Raw genomic sequence first — 27,627 nt, forward strand, 5'->3', positions numbered from 1 at the left:
TCCAGACCTTTATTTTGTAGTCATCCGGCGGAAGCTGCGGTGACACCGGCGGTTTGTTTAGGCTAAGTCGGTGAATTAGTGAATTAGTGAGGGGTAAAACTCTCCTAAAATGCCTTCTGAAAATCTGCGATGGGAAACTTTGGAGGCTTTGAAAAATTCTCCGAAGGGAAAGCTCAATTACAGCACAGACTGGGTGGAAAAAGGAGAGGTAAAACATGCTAACGAATTCATAATGTGTTATTTAGCTCATATTTTAGCATACTAACAAAACCCAACCATAATGCTTACTATTTTTGTATGCTAATCTGTGAAATACCTTTGTAATACTATAGAATAAATATGTTAATAAGAATACCATGGTATTATTATATGATACTATCATTTTACCATGGTACGTCGTTGTAAATGATCTAAATTTACTCTGTTAGAGCCGAAATACATGATTACATAATCATAATAATAATAAACTTAATTTATTTAGCTCTTTTCATATTGGCAGTAGATTTTATAGTACCTTAGTAGTATTAAAAACCTTTATTTTATTAAAAAAAAGCTTTTACTTATTTCCACCACGTAATAAATAAAATAGGTAATTGCAACACTTTATCTAACAATTCTGAAGAGATTAATTTCTAGAATTGTGAGATAAAATTAACTTCTTTTTTTAATCTTTAGCTTCCAACTAAAGAGAATAATTAATAATAGATTAATAATAAAACCTTAAGTTGTTGTTTAAAATATTCTTCAATCAATCATTAAAGTCTGTTTTGTCCTGTAATCTTATTTCTTTTCCCATCTTGTTGTTTTTCAGGATCTTCTGGCAGGTTGTATTGAGGTGTCCAGTCTGTCTCCTCTGTCAGGACAGATCCTAAAGAGACTGAGTCCTCGGCCGCTGCTCAGGACCTGCTCTCTGACCTCATGCGTTCGTGATACGAGTCCCGGGCTTTCTGAAGATGCTGCCGCCGCCTGCGGTTCGCTTCCCATCAGCCCCAGACAGATTTCATCCCCCAGCTCTCCACCTCCGGTCTCCATCCACGCAGAGGAGGATGAGGAGAAGGTGACGTCCTCGCTTTCTTCTTCTAATGCATTTACATTCATTTATCAGGCTTACATAAGTGATTTCTCTTAAAGAGACGGTAATGTGCAAAAGTGTTAGAACCGGGGTCCAAATTTCATTGAGAACTAAATGCAACTAAAATTAGCAGTTTTTTTAGGAACTGCAACATAAATTGTATTAATTAGTGACAGATTTGGTCATCAACCACACTTTTATCTGCCTGTGTGAAACCACATGGTGGTCTGACCCTTTCTGATTAGATTATGTCTATTGTTTAACCATTAGAAGTTTATCTAGGATTCCCAAAGGTTTTCTCCAGAACTCCATATGCCAATATTTCTCAAATAAACTCACCAATATGAAAATATATGGAACAAAATCATATTTTTGTGACTGCTTCAAGCTCTTTGTCACTGCTTTACAAGGAAAAACAGCTAAATTAATTTGCTGTAGAGCTGTTTAATCCAGTTAATCCACTGCATCCAGAATAAAAGTTTGTGTTTATATAATATATATGTGTGTACTAGGGCTGCACAACGATTAATTGTGATTAATTGTATAATTGCAAAACAAAAGTCTGTGTTTACGTAATATACGTGTGTGTTCTGTGTATAATAATTATGTATATATAAATACACACACACATGCATGTATATATTTAAGAAAAAAATTATATTTATATATAAAATATTTATATATATAAAAAAATATATATATATATATATTTCTTAAATTTGTACATATATGTGCATGTATTTATATATACATAATTATTATACACAGAACACACACATATATTACGTAAACACAGACTTTTATTTTGCACACGATTAATCGCAATTAAGTGCAGCCCTAGTGTGTACTATTTATATATATTTATTTTCTATTTATAAACGCATACATGTATATATTTAAAATCAATTATAAATATATAATTTAAATTAATATAAATGTATACATGTAAATATTTCTTAAATGTGTATGTGTATATTAATAATGTGTATATAAAGACAAAGTACACACACATACAGCATTATGTAAACACAAACCTTTATTTTGGATGTGAATAATTGTTAATAAGACCTAATTTGTTGTCACAGGGACAAAATGCATTTTGTTGCAAATAGTAACTAAAAAAATTAATAAACATGTGTGATATTTATTTCATTGGGGGGAAAAAAGCTGACATTATGAAATGAGTTTTTTGTCTTTGTTATACTCATTTACAGGTTCATAATTTAGTTTATGGGGTCTACTATAATGTTTACATCATTTAATGTTCAAAAAACTCATTTTAGAATAGTTCATAAATGTTAGATCTTATTGTGAACGATTCATCCAAGCATATGTTCAAATTTTTTTTTCAATTGTTAATCAAAATGTCATAACGGGATCTTCCGAGGAAAACAAACACACTTCTCTCTGCTGATGTATGCAGAATTTCTCCAATCATTTTGTTTAAACCCCGCCCACTCAAGCTCACACACATCTGCCTCTGTTTTTGAGTGCCACGCCCACATATGAACATCCAATCAACAACCGATGCACATAACCAAGACCCCGCCCTCTATTTTTTCTTTTTGATAGTCCATTACATGCTAAGGCATAACACAATCCTCATGCATATCTTTTGTTCTGTTTCATACTTGAGTATTTTGTACAGTTGCTGGTCATTTTTGAAATTGTAGGACTGATTGTTCCTTATTTTCATGTCAGAAAGTGGAGCAAATTAAGGAGGCTCCTGTTGTGTGTCTCAGTCCTGACGCGAGCGTCAGCTCAACTCCAGCGATCTCCGTCCTGTCACCCAGAGCCACACAGATGGCCGGCTGCATCCGCATGTGTGAGCAGAAACACAAGGCCAAAGCAAAGGTACAACACACATTTGGGCTGCGTTAATGGTTTCTGAAGGATCATGTGACACTGAAGACTGGAGTAATGATGCTGAAAATTCAGCTTTGATCACAGAAATAAATTACACTTTACTATATATTCACATAGAAAATGATATATTCACATAATCTTGCAGTAACTTAAGGAGCCACTGATGGAGGGGTGTGTGTGTGTGTTTTCTCTCACAGACGGAGCTGAGCCTCAGACAGGAGCAGCAGGAGCGGCTGGTGGCTACAGTTACCAACCAGGAGTCCGAGCAACTCAAACGCTTCGAGGAGTTAATGGAGCTCAAACAGAGAAAGGAATACCAGAGTATGAGGGACATGATGGAGAAAGAGTACGTGACCCCTGATCTGATGTTTGTTAGAGTGAATGCGTTTGAATCATGTACAGAATTAGTTGAAATAGATTGTAATTGTGTTTTGTGTTTTGAAGGACGCAGGAGAGTCTCGGCCGGCAGGAGAAGCTGCGAGAGGAACACAGACACAGAACGAAAGTGAGATTATTAGGATTTAATTAGGGCTTAAAATTCAAGATATGCATGAGTTTTTGTCTCATATTTATATCATGATATAGTAAAGCAATATCACACTAGTCCGGAATAGCATGAGTGCAAATGTGACACTGATTTTATACAACAGTTCAATAAATAAGAAGTTAATATTGTGTTATATTTTAACTGCTTTTGCTCAATTTTGCCAGCGAAAATGTTACCTTGAAAGCCAGAGCAGTTGTTGTGAGTCTCTAAACAACATTTATTGTCACTGCAAAATTTGTTTCTGAATTGATCCGTGTTTTGAGTGAATCAATTGCGTTAATCAATGATTCAATGACCTATTCATAAAGAGAGTCATTTACTTAATTCCGGAATGAATCAGCTGTTTGAACGAATAAAACGATTAAATGACTCACTCATTTGGACATTTACCGCCACCTACTGGCAATTTTAATTTCTTATTTAGAGTATAATTTAATTTCCATATTAATAAAAAACCTATTACAGGTATAGTTCACCCAAAAATCAAAATACACAAACTTTTAGTCCATTGAGGCCTAAAAGTTTATGTGTAGTAAATTCTATGTTGAATCAAATAAAAATTGTTTTCATAAAGCTACTTTTTATAATGTCTATGTGATGCTTTTGTCATTTAACGCAATTATGACTTTAAATGATCTTTTGGGGGTTATCGCCACATCATGTAATTAATTAGGTAAAAAATTTTAATCAGCCCTAGATTTGATATTACAGAAATCTTCCAGATTCAGTTCAAGTTTAGCTCTATCATCAGCATCTGTGACATAAAGTCAATTACCACAGAAAATAATTCAGACTTAATTTTTCAAATAAACAAAAAGTATGATTAAAACAGTTTAAACCTGTCTAAAATCAGAAATGTGTAAAACTAGTAGTTTTGATATGAGTTATAGCAACATATGTTTTTCCATTACTTTAACAAGATTATTTAATTCATTTTAACTTTAAGACTTATATAAATATTCAACTTTCAATAAGATTTAAAAAGAAAATGAGTTGAAATAACTCATGCAACCAGTTTGATTATACGTAAACATTTAATACAGCAACTTAAGTTGAATTAGGTGGATATTTTTTACAGTGCACAACATGTTGATATTAAATATACTGAATTTATAAACAGCAGCTATAATGTATAGTGTATAATCTACATATCATAGCTTTCCCAGAAGCATCAATCCCTTATGTTTAACTGTACGTCGATTTGATTTAGACTGTAAAATTTTACATCCATTAGGTTTGGCTGCAGGTTTCACAGTAAAAAAATCTTGGTTTATATGGTAAATAAAGACAAGTAAATAGCAACACCTGGAATATTACACCCATGTCGGTCTAAAAACCTTGTATTTTGTGTTACAGATCCTGAATCTGCGGCTGCGTGAGATGGAGCAGCAGCGCCTGCGGGAGGCGGAGCTTGAGCGCCAGCGGCAGGTGGAGGGCAGAGAGCGGCACAGAGCTATTAATGCAATACAGGAGGAAGTGCTACAGCTCAACCAGCTCTTACAGCCACGCCCATCCACACATACAGACCCCGCCCTTGACCACGCCCCTTACATCACCCGCGGCAACCAGCTCTGCTCGCAGGTGTCAGAGGTGGTGCCGGCCTCCGCAGACGTGAGTCGACATATAGCTCTCTCTCTCTCTCTCTCTCTCTCTATATATATATATATATATACAGTTGCAAGAAAAAGTATGTGAACCACTTGCAGAATCTGTGAAAATGTGAATGATATTAATAAAATAAGAGAGATCATACAAAATGCATATTATTTTTTATTTATAAAAGATATAAAAGATGTTTGCATTTAGTTCACAAGACAAAAAAATAGCTGAATTTATTAAAATAACTCCATTCATAAGTATGTGAACCATCGATTCTCAACACTGTGTGTGGTTACCTGATGATCCACGACTGCTTTTATGTTTTGTGATGGTTGTTCATGAGTCTCTTGTTTGTCCTGAGCAGTTAAACTGAGCTCTGTTCTTCAGAAAAATCCTCCAGATCCTGCAGATTCTTCAGTTTTCAAGCATCTTCTGCATATTTGAACCCTTTCCAGCAGTGACTGAATGATTTTGAGATCCGTCTTTTCACACTGAGGACAACTGAGAGACTCAAACTCAACTATTAAAAAAGGTTCAAACATTCACTGATGCTCCAGAAGGAAACACGATGAGTTAAGAGTCGGGGTGTGAAAACTTTTGAATTGAAATATGAAGGTAAATTGTACTTAATTTTTCTTCCGGGAAACATGCAAGTATCTTCTGTTGGTTCCGAAGGGCAGTACTAAATGAAAAACAAAGATAATTTAATAAAATAAGAAAAATTGTGACATCTTCATCCTGTTTAAAAGTTTTCACCCCCCGACTCTTAACTCATCGTGTTTCCTTCTGGAGCATCAGTGAACGTTTGAACCTTTTTTAATAGTTTGAGTCTCTCAGTTGTCCTCAGTGTGAAAAGACAGATCTCAAAATCATTCAGTCACTGCTGGAAAGGGTTCAAATATGCAGAAGATGCTGGAAAACTGAAGAATCTGCAGGATCTGGAGGATTTTTCTGAAGAACAAAGCTCAGTTTAACTGCTCAGGACAAACAAGAGACTCATGAACAACCATCACAAAAACACACAAACAGTCGTGGATCATCAGGTAACCACACACAGTGTTGAGAATCAGTGGTTCACAAACTTTTGAATGGGGTTATTTTAATAAATTCAGCTATTGTTTTGTCTTGTGAATTATATGTAAACATCTTTTATGTAAAATATCTTACTCAGAACAGAACTAAATAAAAAATAACATGCATTTTGTATGATCTCTCTTATTTTATTAAAATCATTCACATTTTCACAGATTCTGCAAGTGGTTCACATACTTTTTCTTGCAACTGTATTTCAAGTCGCTTTGGATAAAAGTGTCTGCCAAGTGCATAAATGTAACATGTAAACTGTTCTCAGGGTCAATTTCCCAGCGTGGAGGATTTGACTGTGGCGGAGCGAGCGCTACAGGAAATGAGGTCTTTGGTCAGAGGCCTGCAGAACGAGGTGGCACAGGCTGCTGAGAGGAAGAAGAGGGAACAGGAGGAAGAGGAGGAGGAGAAGAAGAGGCAGGCTGAGCTGAAAGCCCAGCAAGAGGAGCAAAAGAAAAATGTAGTGCTGTCCGCTAAAGAGAAAACCAAAAAAGAAGGTGAGGGAGCGAGTAAACATTTATGAAAGTTCATGCTCATGTCATTCCAAACCTGTATGAATTTCTTTCTTCTGTGGAGCGCATTAGATGTTTTGGTAAAACTTTGCAATAAGGTCTCAAAGTAAATTATTTAAAGGTGCAATATGTAATATTTTTGCAGTAAAATATCCAAAAACCACTAGGCCAGTGTTATATGTTTTGTTCACTTGAGTACTTACAATATCCCAAATGTTTCCAACTATTTGTAAATCGTTAGAAAATTGCAATTTTAACCAAGGCTCCGGGACGTGTGAGGAGTCGCCTGTCAATTGCGTCATGCCCGCGTTACCCTCGGTTTCCGGTTTTATTTTGTAGAAACCATGGAAACACCAAAGACGCTTTAATATTTACATGTTTTAATAGACAAGGGAACAACTGTTTTGATATATTTATAGACAGAAAACTAATTGTTATATAGCTCAACACGTTTAGTCTTACTGTTTAAATCTAATTTTCTTGATGTTTTGCGAGTACCATGCTTTACCACGGCTCAGAGAAAAACACTATTTTGTGAAGTAGCTAACATAGCATAATCAGATGCAGCTTTATTTTTAGTAACAGTAATACAGCATTTTCTCCATCATACAATACGTTTTAAAATGAATTACAACACAATCATCCAGCATTTAATATGATATTGTAAAATCGATCTATCTTACTGCAGTGTGTAACAGTGTCTCACAGCAGCCGCCGAGCGAACGCACAGAGTAACGTTATAACATCATTTTCAACACACTCAAATGTATCTAATATGATAAACAGAGCTGCGTTACCTCATACTCATGAGCGGAAAAGCGGAAGCGGCGCCGGCGACTGTGTCATAATAAAAGTCCCGCTGCTCGTGAGGCGTGTGTTGATCAATCGCTCCAGCTCCTCGTTCAGCTCCACAACACTCGCTCCTGCTCTGCTTCATACTACAGTAACGTTAATAATCGCATCCATCAACATGATTTCTTCCCGAGTACTATCCTGATTATTTTGCACCGGCTGTGAGGTGTAGACCACATGTCCCAAGATTCCGCGCTCAAACTTGCCGTCATCAAGCTACGCCTTTGTTTTGAATAGACCTCTAGCGGACAGAAATCTTACATAATGCACCTTTAAGTAACATGAACTAAAAGATGTTGTAAAGAATATCCTTTTGAATGCAGTGGCCGCAGGTTTGACGTCATGATGTTTGGATATGTAACACTGTAGAAGAAATTATGCTTTTGACGTCCATAAGCATGTGATTGGAGAGCCGCAGTGGATTATTATTTAGATTTGGTGACTTCAGAAGACTTGAAATATAGTGCACAAAGTGTAACGTTATCATGACATGAATTTGACTTGCTTTTCATCTCCTCTGCAGGTTTGCAGACAGGAGCAGATGAAAGCACTTTAAAATGGTACAACGCACTGCAGGATTCGGCCAATCAGTGCGCTCAGGCTTTTGAAGACCTCGGCAAAGCCAAAGACACGCAGGTCAGACGCCCGTCAGCTCTGAGGAGATTTTACTGGATATTGTATGCTGTTGTACTGAATATTGAATAACTATCTTCTCCTTCTGTTTACATATTACGAATGTGTGCAGACGAAGAAATTAAAAATGGAGCTCCAAAAGGCTGCAGCCACACCTGTAAGCCAGATCGCAAACAGCTCAGGTGAGAAACACACTGATCACTTAATCAAACTGATTTAATAATCAACACTCTGACTTGTATACAAACATTTTAAGGCACTTTTATATTTTGAATGATGTTATGTTTCTGTTTGATGGCAGGTGCAATTCAAATAATGTTTAGTGAAGTTTTGTTCATACATCAACTGAAAACATTACATAATAAGATCGATATTGAGATTTAACTCTAAAAGTTTCCAGCCACCGTCAGCATTTTTGATCATTTTCACAATTTCATGTCCCCCATAATATTTTGTTGTATGAATGTCTGAACATGCAATTTATCGAAAGAAAGAACAGGTTTATTCTAGCTTCATGTATTATTTCTTTTAATCAGCACTTGAATGTAGGTAAATTTCATTAAAAAAAATGAAAATCGCTTTTTTGTTTCTGCTCCTGTTTGATCCAGAGCTTTGGTACCCTTTTAGAAGATGTATAATAGCGCCACCTACTGTATAACAGTGAAAACACGGAAATCAGAAAAATCTGTCAATGTCAGGGAAAGAATTAAAGTATTAGTGCTCTTCAGAATTAAAGGACACCAGAATAAAAATATTCATCAATCTGAAACTGAAAATACAGAATTATTTTAGATGAATATATTTGCACTTTGTCACTGACTAGATATATTTAAAACAATGTATGCCACTTTTTACTGGTAACATAAGGCATTTGTCATTATCAGGAACCACAAATATTCCCCCATTGCATTATTGTACATTATATTCAACATTATATATAGTAAACTAATGTAATACTGACACTAAAACTTTGTAAACTTGAACTTTTTCTTCAGTCAAGAAAGAGATGCATTGTTTCAGGTTCATTGAAAGGATTAGTTCACTTCATAATTAAAATTTCCTGATAATTTACTCACCTCCATGTCATCCAAGATGTTTGTCTTTCTTCATTCGGAAAGAAATGAAGGTTTTTGAGGAAAACATTCCAGGATTTTTCTCCATATAGTGGACTTCACTGGGGTTCAACGGGTTGAAGGTCCAAATGTCAGTTTCAGTGCAGCTTCAAAGAGCTCTACATGATCCCAGACGAGGAATGAGAGTCTAATCTAGAGAAACTATCAGTCATTTTCTAAAAAAAAAAATAACAATTTATATACATTTTAACCACAAATGCTCGTCCTGCACTGCTCTGCGATGCACCACACATGACGTAATCACTAATGTTAATCACTAATTAAACATCACTGTCTCACTCAATGATTTTTGGCCCTCCGAAACCATTTTTTGCTGTTTCCGCTGACAATTTTACATGTTACTTTTCTTTAAACATGGTTTTCATGTAGGTTCCCCGCTGAAGGAGGCCTTTGAGAAGATCGATAAGCTGTTGTCAGGACGTCCAGTGACGTCTGCTGGAAAGACCGTGACGACGTCGCAGCATCCGCAGGGTCTGGAGTTTGTCCGTTATAGACTGGCAGAAAAGTTTGTGGTGAGGCAGATTTTCATGTGAACAAACAAGGAGATATTTGAAGGCAAATCAAGTTGATTGTAATAATGCATTCACAGAAACAAGGAGAAGAGGAGGTGGCGTCTAATCATGCGGCAGCGTTTCCCATCGCCGCTGTGGCGTCAGGCATTTGGGAACTGCATCCTAAAATTGGAGACCTTATACTCGCCCACCTACACAAGAAGTGCCCGTATGCTGTGCCACACTACCCACAAATGGAAAGTGGCATGTCTGTGGAGGATTACCAGAAGTAAGAATAATGCTTGATCACTTGGATCTACTAAAACTTGTGGCGTTTTACGATACAATTAAAGGGTTAGTTCACTCAAAAAATGAAATTACTCACCCTCATGTCATTCCACACCTGTAAGACCTTCATTCATCTTCAGAACACAAATTAAGATATTTTTGATGAAATCTGAGAGAAGAATAAGAAATCATATCCCATAGAAATCAATGAAATTACCAGAGAAGTAGTAAAAACATTGTTAAAGCAGTCATGTGACTGCAGTGGTTCAACCTTAATGTTATGAAGCGTCGAGAATACTTTTTGTGCGCAAAAAACTAAACAAAAATAACGACTTTATTCAACAATTTTTCCTTTTCAGTAAGCACAGTCCAGCGCTTCCAGGTTCTACGTCAGAACGCCGACTCATTATTGGCCGGCTCCTGTGTCAGTATCACACGCAAGCATCGTGCTGATCACGTGATCAGTGTTGGCCAATAATGTGCCAGTGTTCTGATGTAAGCTCTGCAATGTGTTCACTGCATCAACTTTGTAGCAGGAAGAGGAAAAATTGTTGAATAAAGTCGCTATTAGGACTGTTGTAATTGTAAGGATTTTTATTATTTTTGTTCTCCCCTAAAACGAATCGTGCAGACCAAACCCTAAGTGTTAGAGACTTGAAACTTGGCCAAATGATAGTCCTCAATTTGGGGAGAACCTCACAAGACATGAACCCAATCTGCCAATAGGGGGTGCTACAGCAACCAAAAGTTGAAAATCACTAATATCTCCTAGACCGTTTGTCTTAGAATCAAGTGTCTTCTATCATTTTAATCCTTGGCTCAAGACGGACAAAACGTATTTACCCTTTGAGTCGAAATAACAGGGTCATTTAGAAAATGGGCATGGCTAAATATACCCAAAAGCCTATAAAGCCTAAACGAAAACTCAGAACTTCACAAAAATAGGTGAGCACATGCAGGATATGACTCTAAAGAAGCACACCAATTTTTGTGTAGATTGGACCATAGGTGGCGCTATAACCGTTAAAATTTAAAAAAAAAAACATAGGTTTTTAATGGTTTTAGCTGAAAAAATGTATATAACTGTGGGTGTGGTTGACTTATTTTCATGGGAGTCACGTCTTTAGACTCCTGAAACCTTGCCAAGTAAAACGATACCAGATTTGCCAGGTTGTGATTTAGTGCTTAAAAAACTATTGTGAATATCTTTGAAACCGTTAATCCGATTGAGACGAAACGTCGACTGTTTCAACGAAATGTCAAATGTGGTAATTTCGTTGCTTTCTATGGGAGATAAAAAAACCCTCTCAGATTTCATCAAAAATATCTTAATTTGTGTTATGAAGATGAACGAAGGTCACTAATCAGTAATTAATGACAGAAATTTCATTTTTGGGTGAACTAACCCTTTAATGTGTTTTTGAATTCTGTCTGCACTGGTGTTTAGTTGCTTGTCCATGCATCATGTACCCCCTTTTTTAACCCACCTATATTTCATAATCACCAATTGGACCAATAATTGGACAAATGGTAGTTCAAAGGTGTTCACCAGCCTTTTCTGGAAAGTTCTCTTTGGTGAGCTGTTTCAGACTATCGAAACGGACTTCATTTTGGCATAGCAACAGTTTGGCCCTGTTTCCACCTGGTATTAAGATGCGTTTTGGTCGATCAGATCACAAGTGGACAACTCTAAATACAAGTGTAAATGGGGCTTGTCCACTTTTGACCACTTCCAAAGGTAGTCGAAAACGCATTGCTTTCGTAGTGTAAACGCTCATGTGGTCGAATGTGCTCAAACAGCCACAAAAGACCGTCTACTGACCTAATGCGTAAACATTATGGGAATTGCGCTAGCCAGACAGGACTTAAACTTTGTCTGCTGATGACCCAAGTTTGGTTTGACGGCGAAAAATGTATCAAGCACAATGTTCTCCCACCATTACTGATTTCTAACACACACTCTCAGCGTTCGGCTGGTCTTACAGAAATGAAATCTGATGCTCTCCATGTTTTTCCGCTGTCTCCGGGCGTTTTCATATGTAAATTGTGTGAGCTTATTTCATCCATCAGATCGTAAGATCAGAAAAAGGCCATACATTTACCCTCCCCTTGAAGAAATCAGGACAGAAGTGGTTGAAAGTAGACAAAAGAGACACCAGGTGTAAACGGGTATGTCTCCCTCATACACTTGTGATCCGATTGACCAAAAAGCATCTTAATACCAGGTGTTAATGGGGCCGTACAATCTTCTTTTATCCCTTTCTTGACCATGTGACTAAAAACCAAATGTGAGACATTCAAACTACGCAATCATCGGATTACAGCTTCCCCCACCATTCTAAAGGTGTGACAATTAGCAGCCCCTGATGTACACACATCTTGATCACCATCAGCACCTCTGTGCTTTTAGGAATCACAAATGGCCCTTTGGTAAGAAAGAGGGGGTTGGAAGAGGAAAACAGATGTCTTTGTTGATTTTCAACCCTGCAATATAAAGTTTCCATCCATTTGGATCACACAGTTTTAACATAAACAAAGAAATAATCTTAATATGATGCAGATTTTTCAGTAATACTACATAAATGAAACAATTAAGATTTCTGCACTCAGAAAAAATCATGCATTTGATTTAATTTAAATCATATTTTCAAAATACATTTATTCAAATAGCTCAGAATCAGCATAAAAAACAATTGGAATGTGGAAAACAATTAAATTTATTCTATTAAAAAGTATTAACATGGTAAAATATGGCTAGATGTTGAACAAGCAATATTCAACAGTTAAACTGTAAGATTGAAACCATTTGGAATTATTAACCCTTATAGGGTCTTTAGGGTCTTTTTGACTCCAAACGACGTTTGCTCAAATAAAAAAAAATGTTCTCTTTGTCCAAATGGCATGAAACTTTGTACGGTGGTCAACACTTTCTAGATCTGTAAATAAATAAGAAAATAGGAGTGATATCTTGTTTTTATATTAGTGTAAAAAAAAAAGTCACACTCAGGGTCTTTGGGGTCTCCAGAGGCACAGGCAACAAAATGTAATTTTGTAACAAAATAATTGCTTTTTAAAAAAACAAATGTAATTTTACTCTGTTTGTTAATGTTTTTACTCCACATTTGTGCAGTTTTTGGAGGATTTATCATATCTTTTAAATTTATATAAATAAATAAAAATATATTTTTGGAATTGGTCAAATAGCACATAGCAAATAGTGGAGCTCTGCAGCATCTACTGGTAAAAGTGATAATTTTTTCTTTTAAAACTGCATTTTCCAAAAGATGGGCAAAAATCTTACATTAAACCATGTCAGATTATCCATGTTATCCCCATGAATGAAAGTTAGAAATGTGAGTCTTTTATAAAGTGAATTTTACATAAAAAGCTGTTTTTTGTATAAAAACCAATTTAAAAAATATTTATTAATTTATTTATATAAATTTAAAAGATATGATAAATCCTCCAAAAACTGCACAAATGTGGAGTAAAAACATTAACAAACAGAGTAAAATTACATTTAACAAAATGTAACAAAACAAACAAATATTTTGTTACAAAATTACATTTTGTTGCCTGCGGTCTCTGAAGACCCCAAACAAAGACCGCAAAAGGGTTAATGATAAATATAAACTTAGTTATTGTGTATTTAAAACACATTATTTATTAGTTCTATTACAGAAATCTGACCTGTAAGACAAATATGCATTAAATGTGTTTATGTTAAAAATGTGTGGAGGGAAATTTTATAATATCTATTTTATTTTAGTTTAGTTTAATACCTAAATCTTAAAGTTAGGCCTAAATATTTTTTTTATGTGTAAAGCATTATGAATGTGCCTTGCCCATCAGGATTCTGGGATACCGTGTGGAAGACTCCAAAGTGGAAGGGCAGGACAGCTTTCTGAAGAGAATGTCAGGAATGATTCGTCTCTATGCGGCAATAATCCAGATGAGATGGCCTTATACCGGCAAACAAGGGGTTTGTGATGGTCCTTTACATGATTTAACCCTTTAAAGCCAATCAGGTTCTTTTTTTTTTAATAGACCTTTAGACAAAATATTTTTTGTTGAGTATCACATTTGATGCATCAGTTGGGCATCGTTTGTGAAATTACACTAAAAAAGTCTAAACTATTAATCAGACAACAGAAGGCATGTCGTAGATTGTGTGCAACAGGTTTATTAGCAAAGTTTTGATCACAGAAATTTGCATATGCTTTATAGGGTTAACATAGAGTTCCATGAATCTGAATATCTAATATAAGCATATTATAAGCATATCTCTTCATCTTCTCTGGTCCGACAGCCTCATCCTCATGGGTTGAATCACGGCTGGCGCTGGCTGGCCCAAATTCTCAACATGGAGCCGATCGCTGACACCACAGCAACTATTCTCTTCGACTTCCTGGAGGTAAATTCATCTTCCTTTTGCAAATTAAGGTAATGCTTTGTTTTAAGGTGATGAAGTTACACGTTACTACATGTGTTTACTATAGTAATTAACCCTAATAAGCAGTGGTCTCAAACTGCCGGCCCGCGGGCCATTTACGGCCCGCCCTCCCCCTCTACCCGGCCCGCAACTGATCTCAAAAATAAAACATAATCCGGCCCGCTAAATTATTATTATTATTATTATTATTCTCGAGTTGCTACCTGTCTGATATGCAAAGAAAAAGTCGCCGTTCTAAGGGGCATTCACATATCGCGTCACTCACATATCGCGTCACATAAGCGGCCGCGCCGCATTCTCCTTCTTTCCAATGCGCTTTCGCTCCAGTGACGTCTGTCGTTGCTATGCAACCATGAGCCGCGCTCTCAGCCGCGTCGCTTCTATTATGAGCGCTCTTGCCCAAATTACAGTAAAAGCACTCGACTTTAAATCAAGAGCGTCGATTTAAACCACCGAAATGCATCCGATGCAGCCATTAAACGTTACCGATGCTCAAACGGCATCTTGGACAAATGCGCTGCCAGGTGTCTGTCAAGAAACAGAAGAGTGTACAAATGTATTCAGGGATTGTATTTGTTCAGTACAGTGTTGGTCAGTGCAAAATGTTAATGTTATTTAAGCTAACATAAAGTAAGGGAAAATACTTCCACTAAATATTAAAAACTAATAATGTATGTAACAATGAGAGATTTTTATTTTTTGGCAAAATAAAGTTGATATATATATAGCTCCAGTTTTTTTGTTTATTTCTGACCCCTCCACACCACAAGTGTTGATGGTTTTGTTCCTAAATTACTATATTTTTTTTTATTCCATGTACCTTGTTGGATGTGAGAAGTTGCACCAGACTATTGCAATTAATAGTATATTAGGCCTAGTAGTATTATATTAGTAATAGTATTATATAATTATATTACACTCTGTAACAATGAGAGAGACACTGCTGTTTACATTTAGTATGGTAAATAGAATATTTATAGTATAGGTATAAAGATATTTTAGTAGGCAAATTTGATGTAAATGAGAAATAATGCAAAGTAAATTTTCTGAAATGTTGCGCTTTCTTGCGCTTGAATGTTAATATCGCCCTCCTATGAGGTGTCAATCACAGAAACGGCCCCCCGCCAATTTGAGTTTGAGACCCCTGCTAATAAGTAACTAACCCTAAATCAAACCTGACCATAACTCTATAGTAAGTACACGTAGTTAATTAATATTACTCAGTACTAACGTCACCTTAAAATAAAGTGATTGTTTTTTGTGATTGTTCACACTCACTATCTGTGACTCTTCAGGTCTGTGGAAATGCCCTAATGAAACAATATCGCGGGCAGTTCTGGAAACTGATGTTGCTTATTAACGAAGAATACTTCCCAAGGTATTTATACCTGTCTTGGTGAAGACTTTCCATATTATACTTTAAATGTGTTGTTTTATTGCCTTCTAAATGCATAAAACACCCTTATCCTTTATATATCAATCATCCATTCTTAGAATGTGTAACACTCTCATGTGAAGTGTAAATGCAAGGGGTGTGACGAGATCGTGCCACGAGATCTCGTGAGATTAAAATGTGACATTGTCGAGGTGAAAAAAGTCAGCTCACAATTCTGACCTGTAGTTCTGACTTTTTTCCTCAGAAATGTGATACAAACTTGCAATTTTGAGGGGGAAAAAGTCAGCAATTAACTTTATTTTTTTATTCCTAAGTTTTCATATAAAAGCATCTGATAAATGTAAATGTATGCAGTAATGAATCACTCTCTCGTCAATAAATTATGATCACAAACAGACTCGTGTTTAAGATCAGAATTGTAAACAGAAATGTGTCTCAGTGATTAAATCGCCAAAAACAAATATTAATACCAGGTGTAAACTGCTCTCTTATTGATTAAACTAAACCTTTTTACTCCCTCAGAATTGAAGCGGTCACCAGCACTGGTCAGATGGGCTCCGTCACCAGACTCAAACAGTTTCTAGAGGTGAGCGTCAGCTGATGCTTTCTAGATCTTTAATAGAGTCATTCCACGAAACCCGTACGATTTGGACTTACACATTTTTAGATTTTTTTACCAAAATGTATTAGTTTTCTGAACACCACACAACATTAATGACATATTTAACTTCCTGAAAAACATATTTTCCCATCTCAGGCATCAAATCCCTATTATTGTTGGTCATTATTTTAAGTTATGGACACTATGGGAGCTCTCTGAATATTATTTGTGATAAAATCAACATTTTCCTATTAATCAGATGTCCCTCACACTAGTTCAGTAATTGCAAATATAAAAGTTACATAAAATCTCACACTTTTGCTATACTAAAGCCGGAAATTGGCACTTTTTGTGACAGCAACCTCATAATTTTTCAGAATTTGAACTAAAATCAGTATTCGTATGATTGCTCTGAACATTTCAGACAGAGTTCAACAAACTTTAAATTACTTTTTCATAAACTTAACAAGAAAATAATAAAAATGTAGGTGTGACGGGGTTGTGATTTTGGCCACTGCTCTAAATCTAGTGAATAAATGGAGAGCGCATGGCATGCATGATATTAAGAAATCATGAATAATGTTGAAATAACAAAGATAATTTTCACAAGTAATAGTTTTCTGTCTTTAATTGATGTAACGGGGTTGAGTCGTAAAGCTTGACAAACACAATTTCACAACATAATTTAGTTATAATTATTAAAGAAGGAGGTAACTTGCATGTGCCTGCTCACAGTAATGTTTTTCAGAAGACTTCTATGATGTCACTTCCTATTAATGATGTCACATTAGTATCAGTTCATTATGGTTTGTGTAACGAGGTTGAGGGGTTAGTGAGGTACGGAACTAAATAATGTGATTTTAATGAATAATCATGAATATACATTACCAGCAAAAAAGCACAGATGGATATTTATGGGAATGGCAAAATGAATGGACTTTTTTTTTCTCATTTTATTATTCATATCCCAAGTACACTTTCATAGAAGGCCTTGAGGGAAATGACAAAATAGGTGGTCTCAACTGAAAAAAACTAAATAATTTCTAATGTGAAGATAAAATGCATGTCATGTTTTTAAACATTATTAAAGGAGACATTTCAATTAATGCAAAAAGCTTTTAAAAATATATTTTGGTGACCCAATAGATAAAATACACTGAAAAAAGGTCAGATGGACTCGGTTTCGTGGAATAACTGATGCACACTGAATACTCACAGCTTCTGTTCTTTCTCTTTTCTAGACGTCTTTAAGAACCAAGCAGATTTCCGCTCCTAAAAACGAGCTGGGCTCTGCCTTCTTCAGGTCCTGAGTCATGGAAATGTGTCAATATTCTAACCCAAAGTATACTAACTCGAAGACTGAAATGAAGTATAAGCAGTGGACGAATGTGTTTATGTGAGAGTTGAGGATTCATTTAACAGAGCATCATGCCATCTTAAGTTCAAGTTTGTTTTCTTTTATCTGAGCATGTAATATGATCTCATATTTCTGAATTTGTTTTAATCCATGTGGGTGTCTTCCATCCATTCAATGTCAATTTCATGAAAACAATCCCCCAACCTAAGTTTATTTTTTAGTGTTTTAGACAAATGATTGTTAACTGTAATCAACTTCCCCAAAAGCATAAGCCTTATTTTTGGACTGTGATGATGGAGTGTAATCTAGGATGAAATGTACTGTATATTGATGCAGATATTTATGGTTTTATATGGCGTAAGGATTAAACAAGTACACCAAGTGTATTATGATTGTTTTCATGTGTGTTTTCAAATCGAATGGATCAGAAAGTGGCTTTCTTTTGTTTTTACTGTAGTACAGAAAGTGCTGCTGTACTCGTTTCTGTTCTGCAGAAACTTTTGAGCTCTGTGACCATAAAAAGCCCATATTGTTGTTTAAGAAGCATTTCTATAAAAGGTTTCAGCATACTTTCTGAAATGTGCTCCGGTCAAGATCATGAAGTTTATTCATTATTATAACAAATATTATATACAGAATGGCAGGAAAATGAACCGATGGAAATGTTAGGCGTTTTTTTAGTCACACAAAACAATTAATACCACAAAACATCACAGAATTCCTCAGATTAATTTATAATATTTATATTATAGAAGACAGGGAATAAAAAAGGTAATTTTTTTTAATTGCACAATTCTTACTTTTTTTTTTCAGAATTTGTGAGTTTACATCACAATTTTTTTTTATTTTGGTAAGATACAAAACTCGCACTTGCAAGTTTTAAAGTCAGAATTGCAAATTCAGATTTGTGAGGTAAAAGTCGCAATTACCTTTATTTTTTTAATCCCTGGCAGAAATATGCTTTCATAGATCAATTACTTAACAATATGACAACAAAAAAGGAAGGAAAAAATTTTTTTCCACACATATATATATATATATATATATATATTGATTGATTGATTGATTGATTGATTGATTGATTGATTGATTTGAATGCGTTTTTGGTTGCTTTGTTTTGATTGTACTTATATTCTTTAAGTTTTAGTTTTATGTGTGTGTGTGTAAATATATTATTAAAAAGGAAGAAGAAAAAAAACATTACACACACACACACACACATTAAACTAAAACTTAAAACTACAGATTGATTGATTTCAATCAATCAATCTGTATATATGTGTGTATATATATATTTATGTGTGTGTGTGTGTATGTTGTTTTTTTTCTTCCTTTTTGTTGTCATATTAAGTAATTGAGCTATGAAAGCATATTTCTGCCAGGGAATAAAAAAATAAAGGTAATTGCGACTTTTACCTAACAAATCTGACTTTTTTTCCTCAGAAAATTCGCAATTCTGACTTCAAAACTTGCAAGTGCGAGTTTTGTATCTTACCAAAATAAAAAATAGTGAGATATAAACTCGCAATTTTGAAAAAAAAAGTCAGAATTGTGCGATTTAAATTTTTTTTTAACCTTTTTTATTCCCCGTCTTCCCTAATATAAATATTATAAATTAATATAATGAATTCTGTGATGTTTTGTGGTATTGTTTTGTGTGACTAAAAAAACGACTAACATTTCCATTTTCTTGCCATTCTGTAAATAATATTTGTTATAATAATGAATAAAGTTCATGATTTTGACCGGAGCATTCAAAACAAAGAAATAATTTGAATTGAACCATACTCACTTAATTTACGACCACCTTTAAAAATAAAATTTAATATATTTATCCGTTCGATAACATGATCGGGTCCCCAAATAATTTGCATATGCATGTAATTAATTAATTCATCCCGCCTTTAGGGGGCGCTGTCATCATTTACGCAGTGAGTTTGCGTGTTTATTTCAGCTGTAGGCAGTTGGAAACTGATTCGCTTTTTAAAAAACTCTTTTATTTTACTCCACGTGTTTTAAAGCTTGTTATTTCCGTTACACGTCATTGGCGGGAAAGTGTTCCGTTCTCTCAGGATGGTTCTGATCAAGTTTCCCGCCGTGCTGTGTGTTGTGGCGCTGTTGTGTGAGCGGGTTCGGTTCGGGCTGGGGTGTTCGGGGCTGCTGCTCTGCCGCTCCTGCGGGCACGAGGTGGCGGAAGACACGGACCTGAGGTTCGTGCCCAGCCGCCTGGCACTGTCGCACCGGAACGACACGGTGATCGGAGGGAAGCGCGTCGCCGTTCAGCTGTTCGAGAATCCTCAAGGCTTCCAGTTTGAAGTCGTGACTTTTAAGAGAGCAGATGTGCTGAAGCACTGGCCGGCGGACAGTCACTTCACCTGGTATCCGGGTCACGCGTGGACCGTCGCCACCTGCCCGCGGTGCAAAACACACCTAGGTGCGTGTTTGTTTATATATATGAGTGTGTACACTGATCAGACATAACATTATGAGCTCTGACTGAGTAACACTGATGATCTCTTGATATATTAGGCAGCAAGTGAACATTTTGTCCTCAAAGTTTGTGTTAGAAGCAGGAAAAATGGGCAAGAGTAAGGATTTGAGAGAGTTTGACAAGGACCAAATTGTGATGGCTAGACGACTGGATCAGAGCATCTCCAAAACTGCAGCTCTTGTGGGGTGTTCCCGATCTGCAGTGGTCAGTATCTATCAAAAGTGCTCCAAGGAAGGAATAGTGGTGAACCGGTGACAGGGTCATGGGCGAAGGGTGGCCCGTGTGGTCCGATCCAACAGACGAGCTCCTGTAGCTCAGATTGCTCAAGAAGTTAATGCTGGTTCTGATAGAAAGGTGTCAGAATACACAGTGCATCACAGTTTGTTGCGTATGGAGCTGCATAGCTGCAGACCAGTCAGGGTGCCCATGCTGACCCCTGTCCACCGCCGAAAGAGCCAACAGTGAGCATCAGAACTGGACCACGGAGCAATGGAAGAAGGTGGCCTGATCTGATGAATCACGTTTTCTTTTACATCACCTGGATGGCCGGGTGCGTGTGCGTCGCTTACCTGGGGAACACATGACACCAGGATGCACTATGGGAAGAAGGCAAGCCGGTGGAGGCAGTGTGATGCTTTGGGAAACCTTGGGTCCTGCCATCCATGTGGATGTTACTTTGACACGTACCACCTACCTAAGCATTGTTGAGACCATGTACACCCTTTCATGGAAACTGTATTCCCTGGTGGCTGTGTCCTCTTTCAGCAGGATAATGCTCCTGACACAAAGCAGAAATGGTTCAGGAATGGTTTGAGGAGCACAACAACGAGTTTGAGACTTCAAATTCTCCAGATCTCAATCCAATCGAGCATCTGTGGGATGTGCTGAACAAACAAGTCCGATCCATGGAGGCTCCACCTCACAACTTACAGGACTTAAAGGATCTGCTGCTAACATCTTGGTGCAGATACCACAGCACACCTTCAGGGGTCTAGAGGAGTCCATGCCTCGACGGGTCAGGGCTGTTTTGGCAGCAAAAGGGGAACCAACACAATATTAGGAAGGTGGTCATAATGTTATGCCTGATCGGTGTATCGTTTTAGCTTTGGGGAGATTAATTGCAAATTGTAGTCAGTTACTGATTCTAAATTACATGACACAACTTGCCGCAAGTAACATAATCCATTACATTACACTTTTAAGGTAAAATAATCGTACTTCTTTTTGACCTAACTTGTTTGTCGCATTGATATAAAAATACTGAGAGAAAGAAAATGTATGATATTCTTTATCAACAATATGGAGTGCATTAAATGTTACATTACATCAGGGTTTCCCAGACTGGGGTTTGCGAGTTTAATTAAAAGCTATCAAATAATTAAATAATTCAAAAATAAAAATTAGTTTTATGGTCTTAAAGGGTTAGTTCACCCAAAAATGAAAATTCTGTCATTAATTACTCACCCTCATGTCGTTCCACACCCGTAACACCTTCGTTCATCTTCAGAACACAAATTAAGATATTTTTGATGAAATCCGATGGATCAGTGAGGCCAGCAATGACACTTCCTCTCTCAAGATCCATTAATGTACTAAAAACATATTTAAATCAGTTCATGTGAGTACAGTGGTTCAATATTAATATTATAAAGCCACGAGAATATTTTTGGTGCACCAAAAAACAAAATAACAACTTTTCAACAATATAGTAATGGGCTGATTTCAAAACACTGCCCGAGAGCTTTATGAATCGAATCAGTGATTCGGAGCGCTAAAGTCACGTGATTTCAGCAGTTCAGCCGTCTGACAGGAGATCAGAGGAGATTTCATCAAAAATATCTTAATTTGTGTTCTGAAGATGAACAAAGGTCTTACGGGTGTGGAACGACATGTGGGTGAGTAATAAATGACAGAATTTTAATTTTTGGGTGAACTAACCCTTTAAAAGTTATTAAATCATTCAAAAATAATTTGTTTTATGACCTTGAGACTACATGCATTATATTCTACTTGGAAAAAAAATGTCACTACTTAAATTAAAACAAGAATTAAAATGTGCAAGTGATATAACACAGTTTCTTCTCTTCGATCAAGGTTGGGCGTTTCAGCCCAGTGATTGGCCCAGGACGGTGAACCGAGAAGAGTTCGAAGGTTCGGACCAGACATTTGTGGCGCTCATAGTCGACAGACTTCTGCAGGAACACTTTGCATCCACACTACTGATGACACCAAAATCTTTTAGAAGTTGACAATTAGCCAGACCACATTTTAATAAAGATATTTTTATGGGAATTATTTTATATGACTAGAATGCCTTGGCTTTGTTTTCGACTTGACCGACATGAAATTAAAACAGAAAACAACCTTTATTGCATTTTCTTTGCAACTGGATGAATCCCAAAACAGTGTTTTATTGAACAAAACCAACTGAACAGTTTAAAGTGTGTCTTACGGTAATACAACCACTACACAAAGTTTGTTGAGGCAGTAGGGGAAAAGTTACAAGCATGATTTCATTTTTTTTTTTTTTTTTTTTTTTTTTGGGAATATTTTATTTTCTTTATCAAAAATGTAATCCATTTCAAATCTGGTGAATGTCTGTAAAACAAGACGAGATAAAAATCAAAGACTCAATGATGGGGTCCACATACCCTCTCTTTCCTCAGCCCTCCTGAACAGACATGGTTACAAGAGAGACTACTGATGTCTAACCATGAAGGGTTTCAACACCAAGAAATAAAGTAACAAAACTGTGGAGAACGCTAGAGCTAGCAGATCACTGCGCACCATGGCTTCTGTTCAATTAACCACACAAAACTTTAACAGGAAGAAAATTATACATATTTGTACATATATATATTTATAAAAAACAAACAGAAAACACTATTCGCAAGTCTACTCCAGACGGCGTGCAGCCAATAACTACAGTGTTTTGCTTTTTACCTCGAAATGCATTTGGAAATTGAGATGGTAGATGCCATGTCGGCAAGATTTTGCAGTCAGTTTATTGTGAGTCTGTTCGGGGGGGACTTCAACATGGCAAGTTCAGGATAGAGGAAAGATGGAGCTCAAAACCAAAAAACAATCTGAAGAGGAAAAAGAAGCATCTCGCTCCCCAAAAATAACAAAAAAGCCAAAGAAGCAATTTGGAAACAGGACTGGGAAATGTGGATAATTTTCCTCCAATTCATCTTCAGTCATCCTCACCGTCATCATCCTGAAACAAAAGACAATTAATTAGTAGAGGCACTTTAGAGATTATATATATATATATATATATATATATATATATATATATATATATATATATATATATATATATATATATATATATATATATATAAGTGAGCGAGAGATTGCAGTTTCTTAAAGACATTAAGACATTTTTAAACATTTAAAATCAAAAACTTTTAAACATTCATTAGAAAATGGCCAACAAACTGAGGTCACAAATATATAAATAACATAGGAACATATTTCTGTCACTCTTGCAAATGAGCAAAAATATCTAGTCTTTAAAAAATAGAATATCTATATAAATTATATATATATATAAAAAAACCTACCTCTCCATCATCATCCTCCTCTTCCTCTCCATCATCTTCTCCCTCTTCATCAATATCATCCAGACCTTCCTCGTCTTCCTCCTCATCCTCACCCTCTCCTTCCTCATCCTCCATGTCTGGAACCTGCATAGAGTTGAAGCGATGAGTTTAGATTTGAAATGCAAATGAATTACTCATAATTTCCATTCAGCTGCATAAAAAGGAAGAATTGTCCAGCCACATCATTTAAAGGATTAGTTCACTTTCAAATTAAAATTTCCTGATAATTTACATGTCTTTCTTTCTTCAGTCGAAATGAAATTAAGGTTTTTGATGAAAACGTTCCAGGATTTTTCTCCATATAGTGGACTTCAATGGAGCCCAAATGGTTGAAGGTCCAAATTACAGTTTCAGTGCAGCTTCAAAGAGCTTTAAACGATACCAAACGAGGAATAAGGGTCTTATCTAAAGAAACCATCACTCATTTTCTAAAAAAAAATAAATAAATACAATTTTAAACATTTTAACCATAAATGCTCATCTTGAACTAGCGCTCTTCTTCTTTATTAGAATTCTAGCAGTGTAGACACTGCTAAGTGTATTACTGCCCTCCACAGGTCAAAGTTTGAACTAAATTGTCATATACAATATGCTAGTGCAAGTATATAACAATTAGTTCAAGATGAGCATTTATGGTTAAAATGTATAAAATTATTATTATTATTATTTTTTTTTTTTTTAGAAAATGAGTGATGGTTTCTCTAGATAAGACTCTTATTCCTCGTCTGGGATCAAGTAGAACGCTTTGAAGCTGCACTGAAACTGTAATTTTGACCTTCAGCCGTTTGGGCTCCAGTGAAGTCCACTATAAGGAGAATAATCCTGGAATGTTTTCATCAAAAACCTCAAATTTCTTTTCGACTGAAGAAAGACATGAACATCTTGGATGACATGGGGGTGAGTAAATGATCAGGAAATTTTAATTTGAAAGTGAACTAATCCTTTAACCAACTGAAATGGAAACTTTAGAAGACAAAATAATGCAAAGACTACATGATTTCAATCTCAACTTTTTATTTGTATGTGGCTGCAAATCTCACCAAATAGTACTGTAGGGGATTTGGCCAGATGTCGTCTTTAATGACTTCGCCCAACTCGTCCGCCCCTGAATCGGCGTGATCGGTAAACCAGGTGAAGAAACTCTCAGGTTCTTCATGTTGCCTCTTCTTGCCCGCTTTACTCTGTGTCTGACTGGCCCGACTTGTGAGATCCTGCAAAAGAATTAAAAGGTTTCAGAATTAAAAGCACAAGAGTTAAGAACTCTTTAACAAACAAACAAACATCATCCATACTTTTCCGGGTTTCCATTTGATCTCTGTCGACTTTGAGGTTGGGTCTCCACTTTCGTTCAGGTGAATTTCTTTGGAGAGGACTTTGTTCTCGAAATACATGTTTTCATCGAAATACTAAAACGCAACAGAGAAGAGATGGTGAGTTATGAAAACAAAAGCTCTTAAGGTACAAAAGTCACTTTTTCAACCACTTACAAAATCTATTCTGTAGCCGGATTTGATGTCTTCAAACTCTGTGACCTCTACTCTGGTCAGATAGTGAAGCGCCTCCTCGTCCTCCTCCCCAAGAAGAGCTGAGACTACAAAACCAAACAATATTACTCATTGAACACAGTGTAAACCAAGTACAAGAGTTTGCACAGGATCTTACCTTGTGGGTGGTTGACAAATGTTGTGACCCAAAAGTTGGGGATTTTAGCGATGAGTTCCGACCTCTTCTGGAAAAACGGCTGGCGGAGTTTGTTGTATTTCTGTTCAACTTTGAGAATTTCCTCACTCGCCTGCTCATTCAGTCTGGACGAGATCAGAAATAAAAATTACATCCATTCACAAGCGTTACCGCGGTAATGAATTGAAAACTTAAGATGCAAAAGCCTCCAAGTGCCATCTGAAATTCTTATAAAAAACATTTTTATCAAGCTTGTATGTTTACGTTCAGTTATTTAACTTTAATGGCAATGAAAAGCACCTATTAAAGTGAAACTACTGAACCTAAACATATGAGCTTGATAAAAATACTCATCTTAGAAGAAAATTTCAGATCTTGAGTCTTCAATTTATACCGCGATACTGAATTTATACCGCGGTATAATTTTAAGTGTGTTCAATCATACCTGTCAATTTCATTCTGTACTTCATCAATGTGCTCGATGGCTTCTTGTTGTTCTTTTTCTAAACAAATGAAAAGGAATAAAAAATACAATTAAACGCAAAGCAGCACATTACATGTATTCCTCATGTTTAAAACGTAATAAACTACTGCAAGACTGCCGAATTCGCACGCTTTTCAACGCTTACAAAACACATCAATGCATAATTTCCTATAAACAACCGTATTATTAACAATACATTTTCTGTGACGCGAATACAATCCGATGCATTGAACTCAGAGGGAGCCGCGCAGATGCCGCGTGGTTTAAATGTGCACCGAATCGCTCGCGCTGCACCTGCTTCCGTCGCGAGTCCAATATCACCTGAGCGTCTAAAGTCGCTTCAGCGTTAATTTCCATTATCATTCACCCTTTAAAGTGCATAAACAACCATTAGTTCGTGGTACATCATGGCGGAGACGTGGCTCGGCTAAGCTAAAGCTAAAGCACAACAACAATAAAGCAGCGCGCGGACGCTTCCGTTCCGCATGTTTCACGCTCTTTAACCGCACGCGTTTCTTCGAAAAATACATTTGGGAGCATTATAAAACAAACTCTCGCGCTTTTAATTTTTTTTTCCTTTTTAAAACATAATGTTTTTTTTGTTTGTGCTCAAATGGGGCTTTGTGGCGCGCTTACGGCCAGAAATCAAACATGGCCTCCGCCGCCGGCTGCCGCCGTCCCTCCGAGAACATCCAACCAGACCCACGGCCAATCACAAGCACTGCACACCGCCACTGTCTACATCAACGAGTCATACGCGAGCTGCTGCTAATTAACTAGCGAAAATAGCGAATAAAAGCTCTCTGGCGAAAGAAGAGAAAGTGAAAATGGCCGCCGATCGTTCTCGCTTACCCGAGGTCTCGTCCCCGCCGTCGTGGTTGGAGTTCAGTTCCTTTTTACTGACTTTAGCCGCTGAAGCAGACATGATTTCACTGATCACGAAGAGAGGAGTTTTCAGTGAGAATCAAGCGAATTTTAAACTCGTTGAGGTAGAAGATCGTCCTCCTTGAAGTCTGTTTCTGGAGACTGTGATAGGACAAGAACAGAAATGAGTGAGCCCGCGCTGCTCCACACACAAACTTACAGCAACGCAGATTCTCACGCGCTCTCTTTCGGACAGAACGCGCCCCACACGAGCTCGAAAAATCAACTCCGCCCCTTCCAGAACAACCCGCCGAGCTCGACGTTGGCCTCCGGAGCTGGCCTCTGATTGGGCGGTGGCATGGGAGGCGGGGCGGTGCGTGGAACCGCCACAAAAAGGGCGGGATTTTAACGAAGCTCTCATAACAGGTCATTTGAATGTAGTTAAAATGGTGCTAGACAACACAGGAGTGCAATAAAGGTGCAATATGTAAGATTTTTCCAGTAAAATATCCAAAAACCACTAGGACGGTGTTATATTTGTTCACTTCAACATCTCAAATGTTTGCAATTATTGTGAGAAAATCGCAATTTTAAAGGGTTAGTTCACCCAAAAATGAAAA

General features: G+C 36.6%; 3 protein-coding genes across 3 annotated transcripts; 2 read left to right on the forward strand and 1 right to left on the reverse strand.

The window, feature by feature from the left end:
* The first annotated feature begins 5 nt into the window (after positions 1–5).
* gle1 (GLE1 RNA export mediator) lies at positions 6–18,269 on the forward strand. Its single transcript, XM_048208884.1, has 16 exons — positions 6–208; positions 812–1,057; positions 2,774–2,926; positions 3,136–3,284; positions 3,383–3,443; positions 4,842–5,096; positions 6,436–6,664; positions 8,055–8,167; positions 8,277–8,346; positions 9,667–9,809; positions 9,887–10,077; positions 13,929–14,058; positions 14,386–14,490; positions 15,825–15,907; positions 16,448–16,511; positions 17,768–18,269. Exons 1-16 carry the CDS (start codon positions 110–112, stop codon positions 17,834–17,836), a joined length of 2,160 nt encoding a protein of 719 aa, XP_048064841.1. The 5' UTR covers positions 6–109; the 3' UTR covers positions 17,837–18,269.
* A 1,532-nt stretch (positions 18,270–19,801) lies between these two features.
* si:ch211-51h9.7 (uncharacterized protein LOC558400 homolog) lies at positions 19,802–22,743 on the forward strand. The gene is made up of 2 exons (XM_048209577.1): positions 19,802–20,317; positions 22,469–22,743. Exons 1-2 carry the CDS (start codon positions 19,957–19,959, stop codon positions 22,621–22,623), a joined length of 516 nt encoding a protein of 171 aa, XP_048065534.1. The 5' UTR covers positions 19,802–19,956; the 3' UTR covers positions 22,624–22,743.
* seta (SET nuclear proto-oncogene a) lies at positions 22,722–27,344 on the reverse strand. The gene is made up of 8 exons (XM_048209576.1): positions 26,996–27,344; positions 26,105–26,162; positions 25,642–25,784; positions 25,467–25,570; positions 25,272–25,385; positions 25,020–25,190; positions 23,941–24,063; positions 22,722–23,591 (listed from the first exon to the last, which is right to left on the reverse strand). Exons 1-8 carry the CDS (start codon positions 27,066–27,068, stop codon positions 23,568–23,570), a joined length of 810 nt encoding a protein of 269 aa, XP_048065533.1. The 5' UTR covers positions 27,069–27,344; the 3' UTR covers positions 22,722–23,567.
* Positions 27,345–27,627: the final 283 nt, after the last annotated feature.

The sequence above is a fragment of the Megalobrama amblycephala genome, linkage group LG12 (genome assembly GCF_018812025.1).
Source record: "Megalobrama amblycephala isolate DHTTF-2021 linkage group LG12, ASM1881202v1, whole genome shotgun sequence".
Classification (NCBI taxonomy): Eukaryota; Metazoa; Chordata; class Actinopteri; order Cypriniformes; family Xenocyprididae; genus Megalobrama; species Megalobrama amblycephala.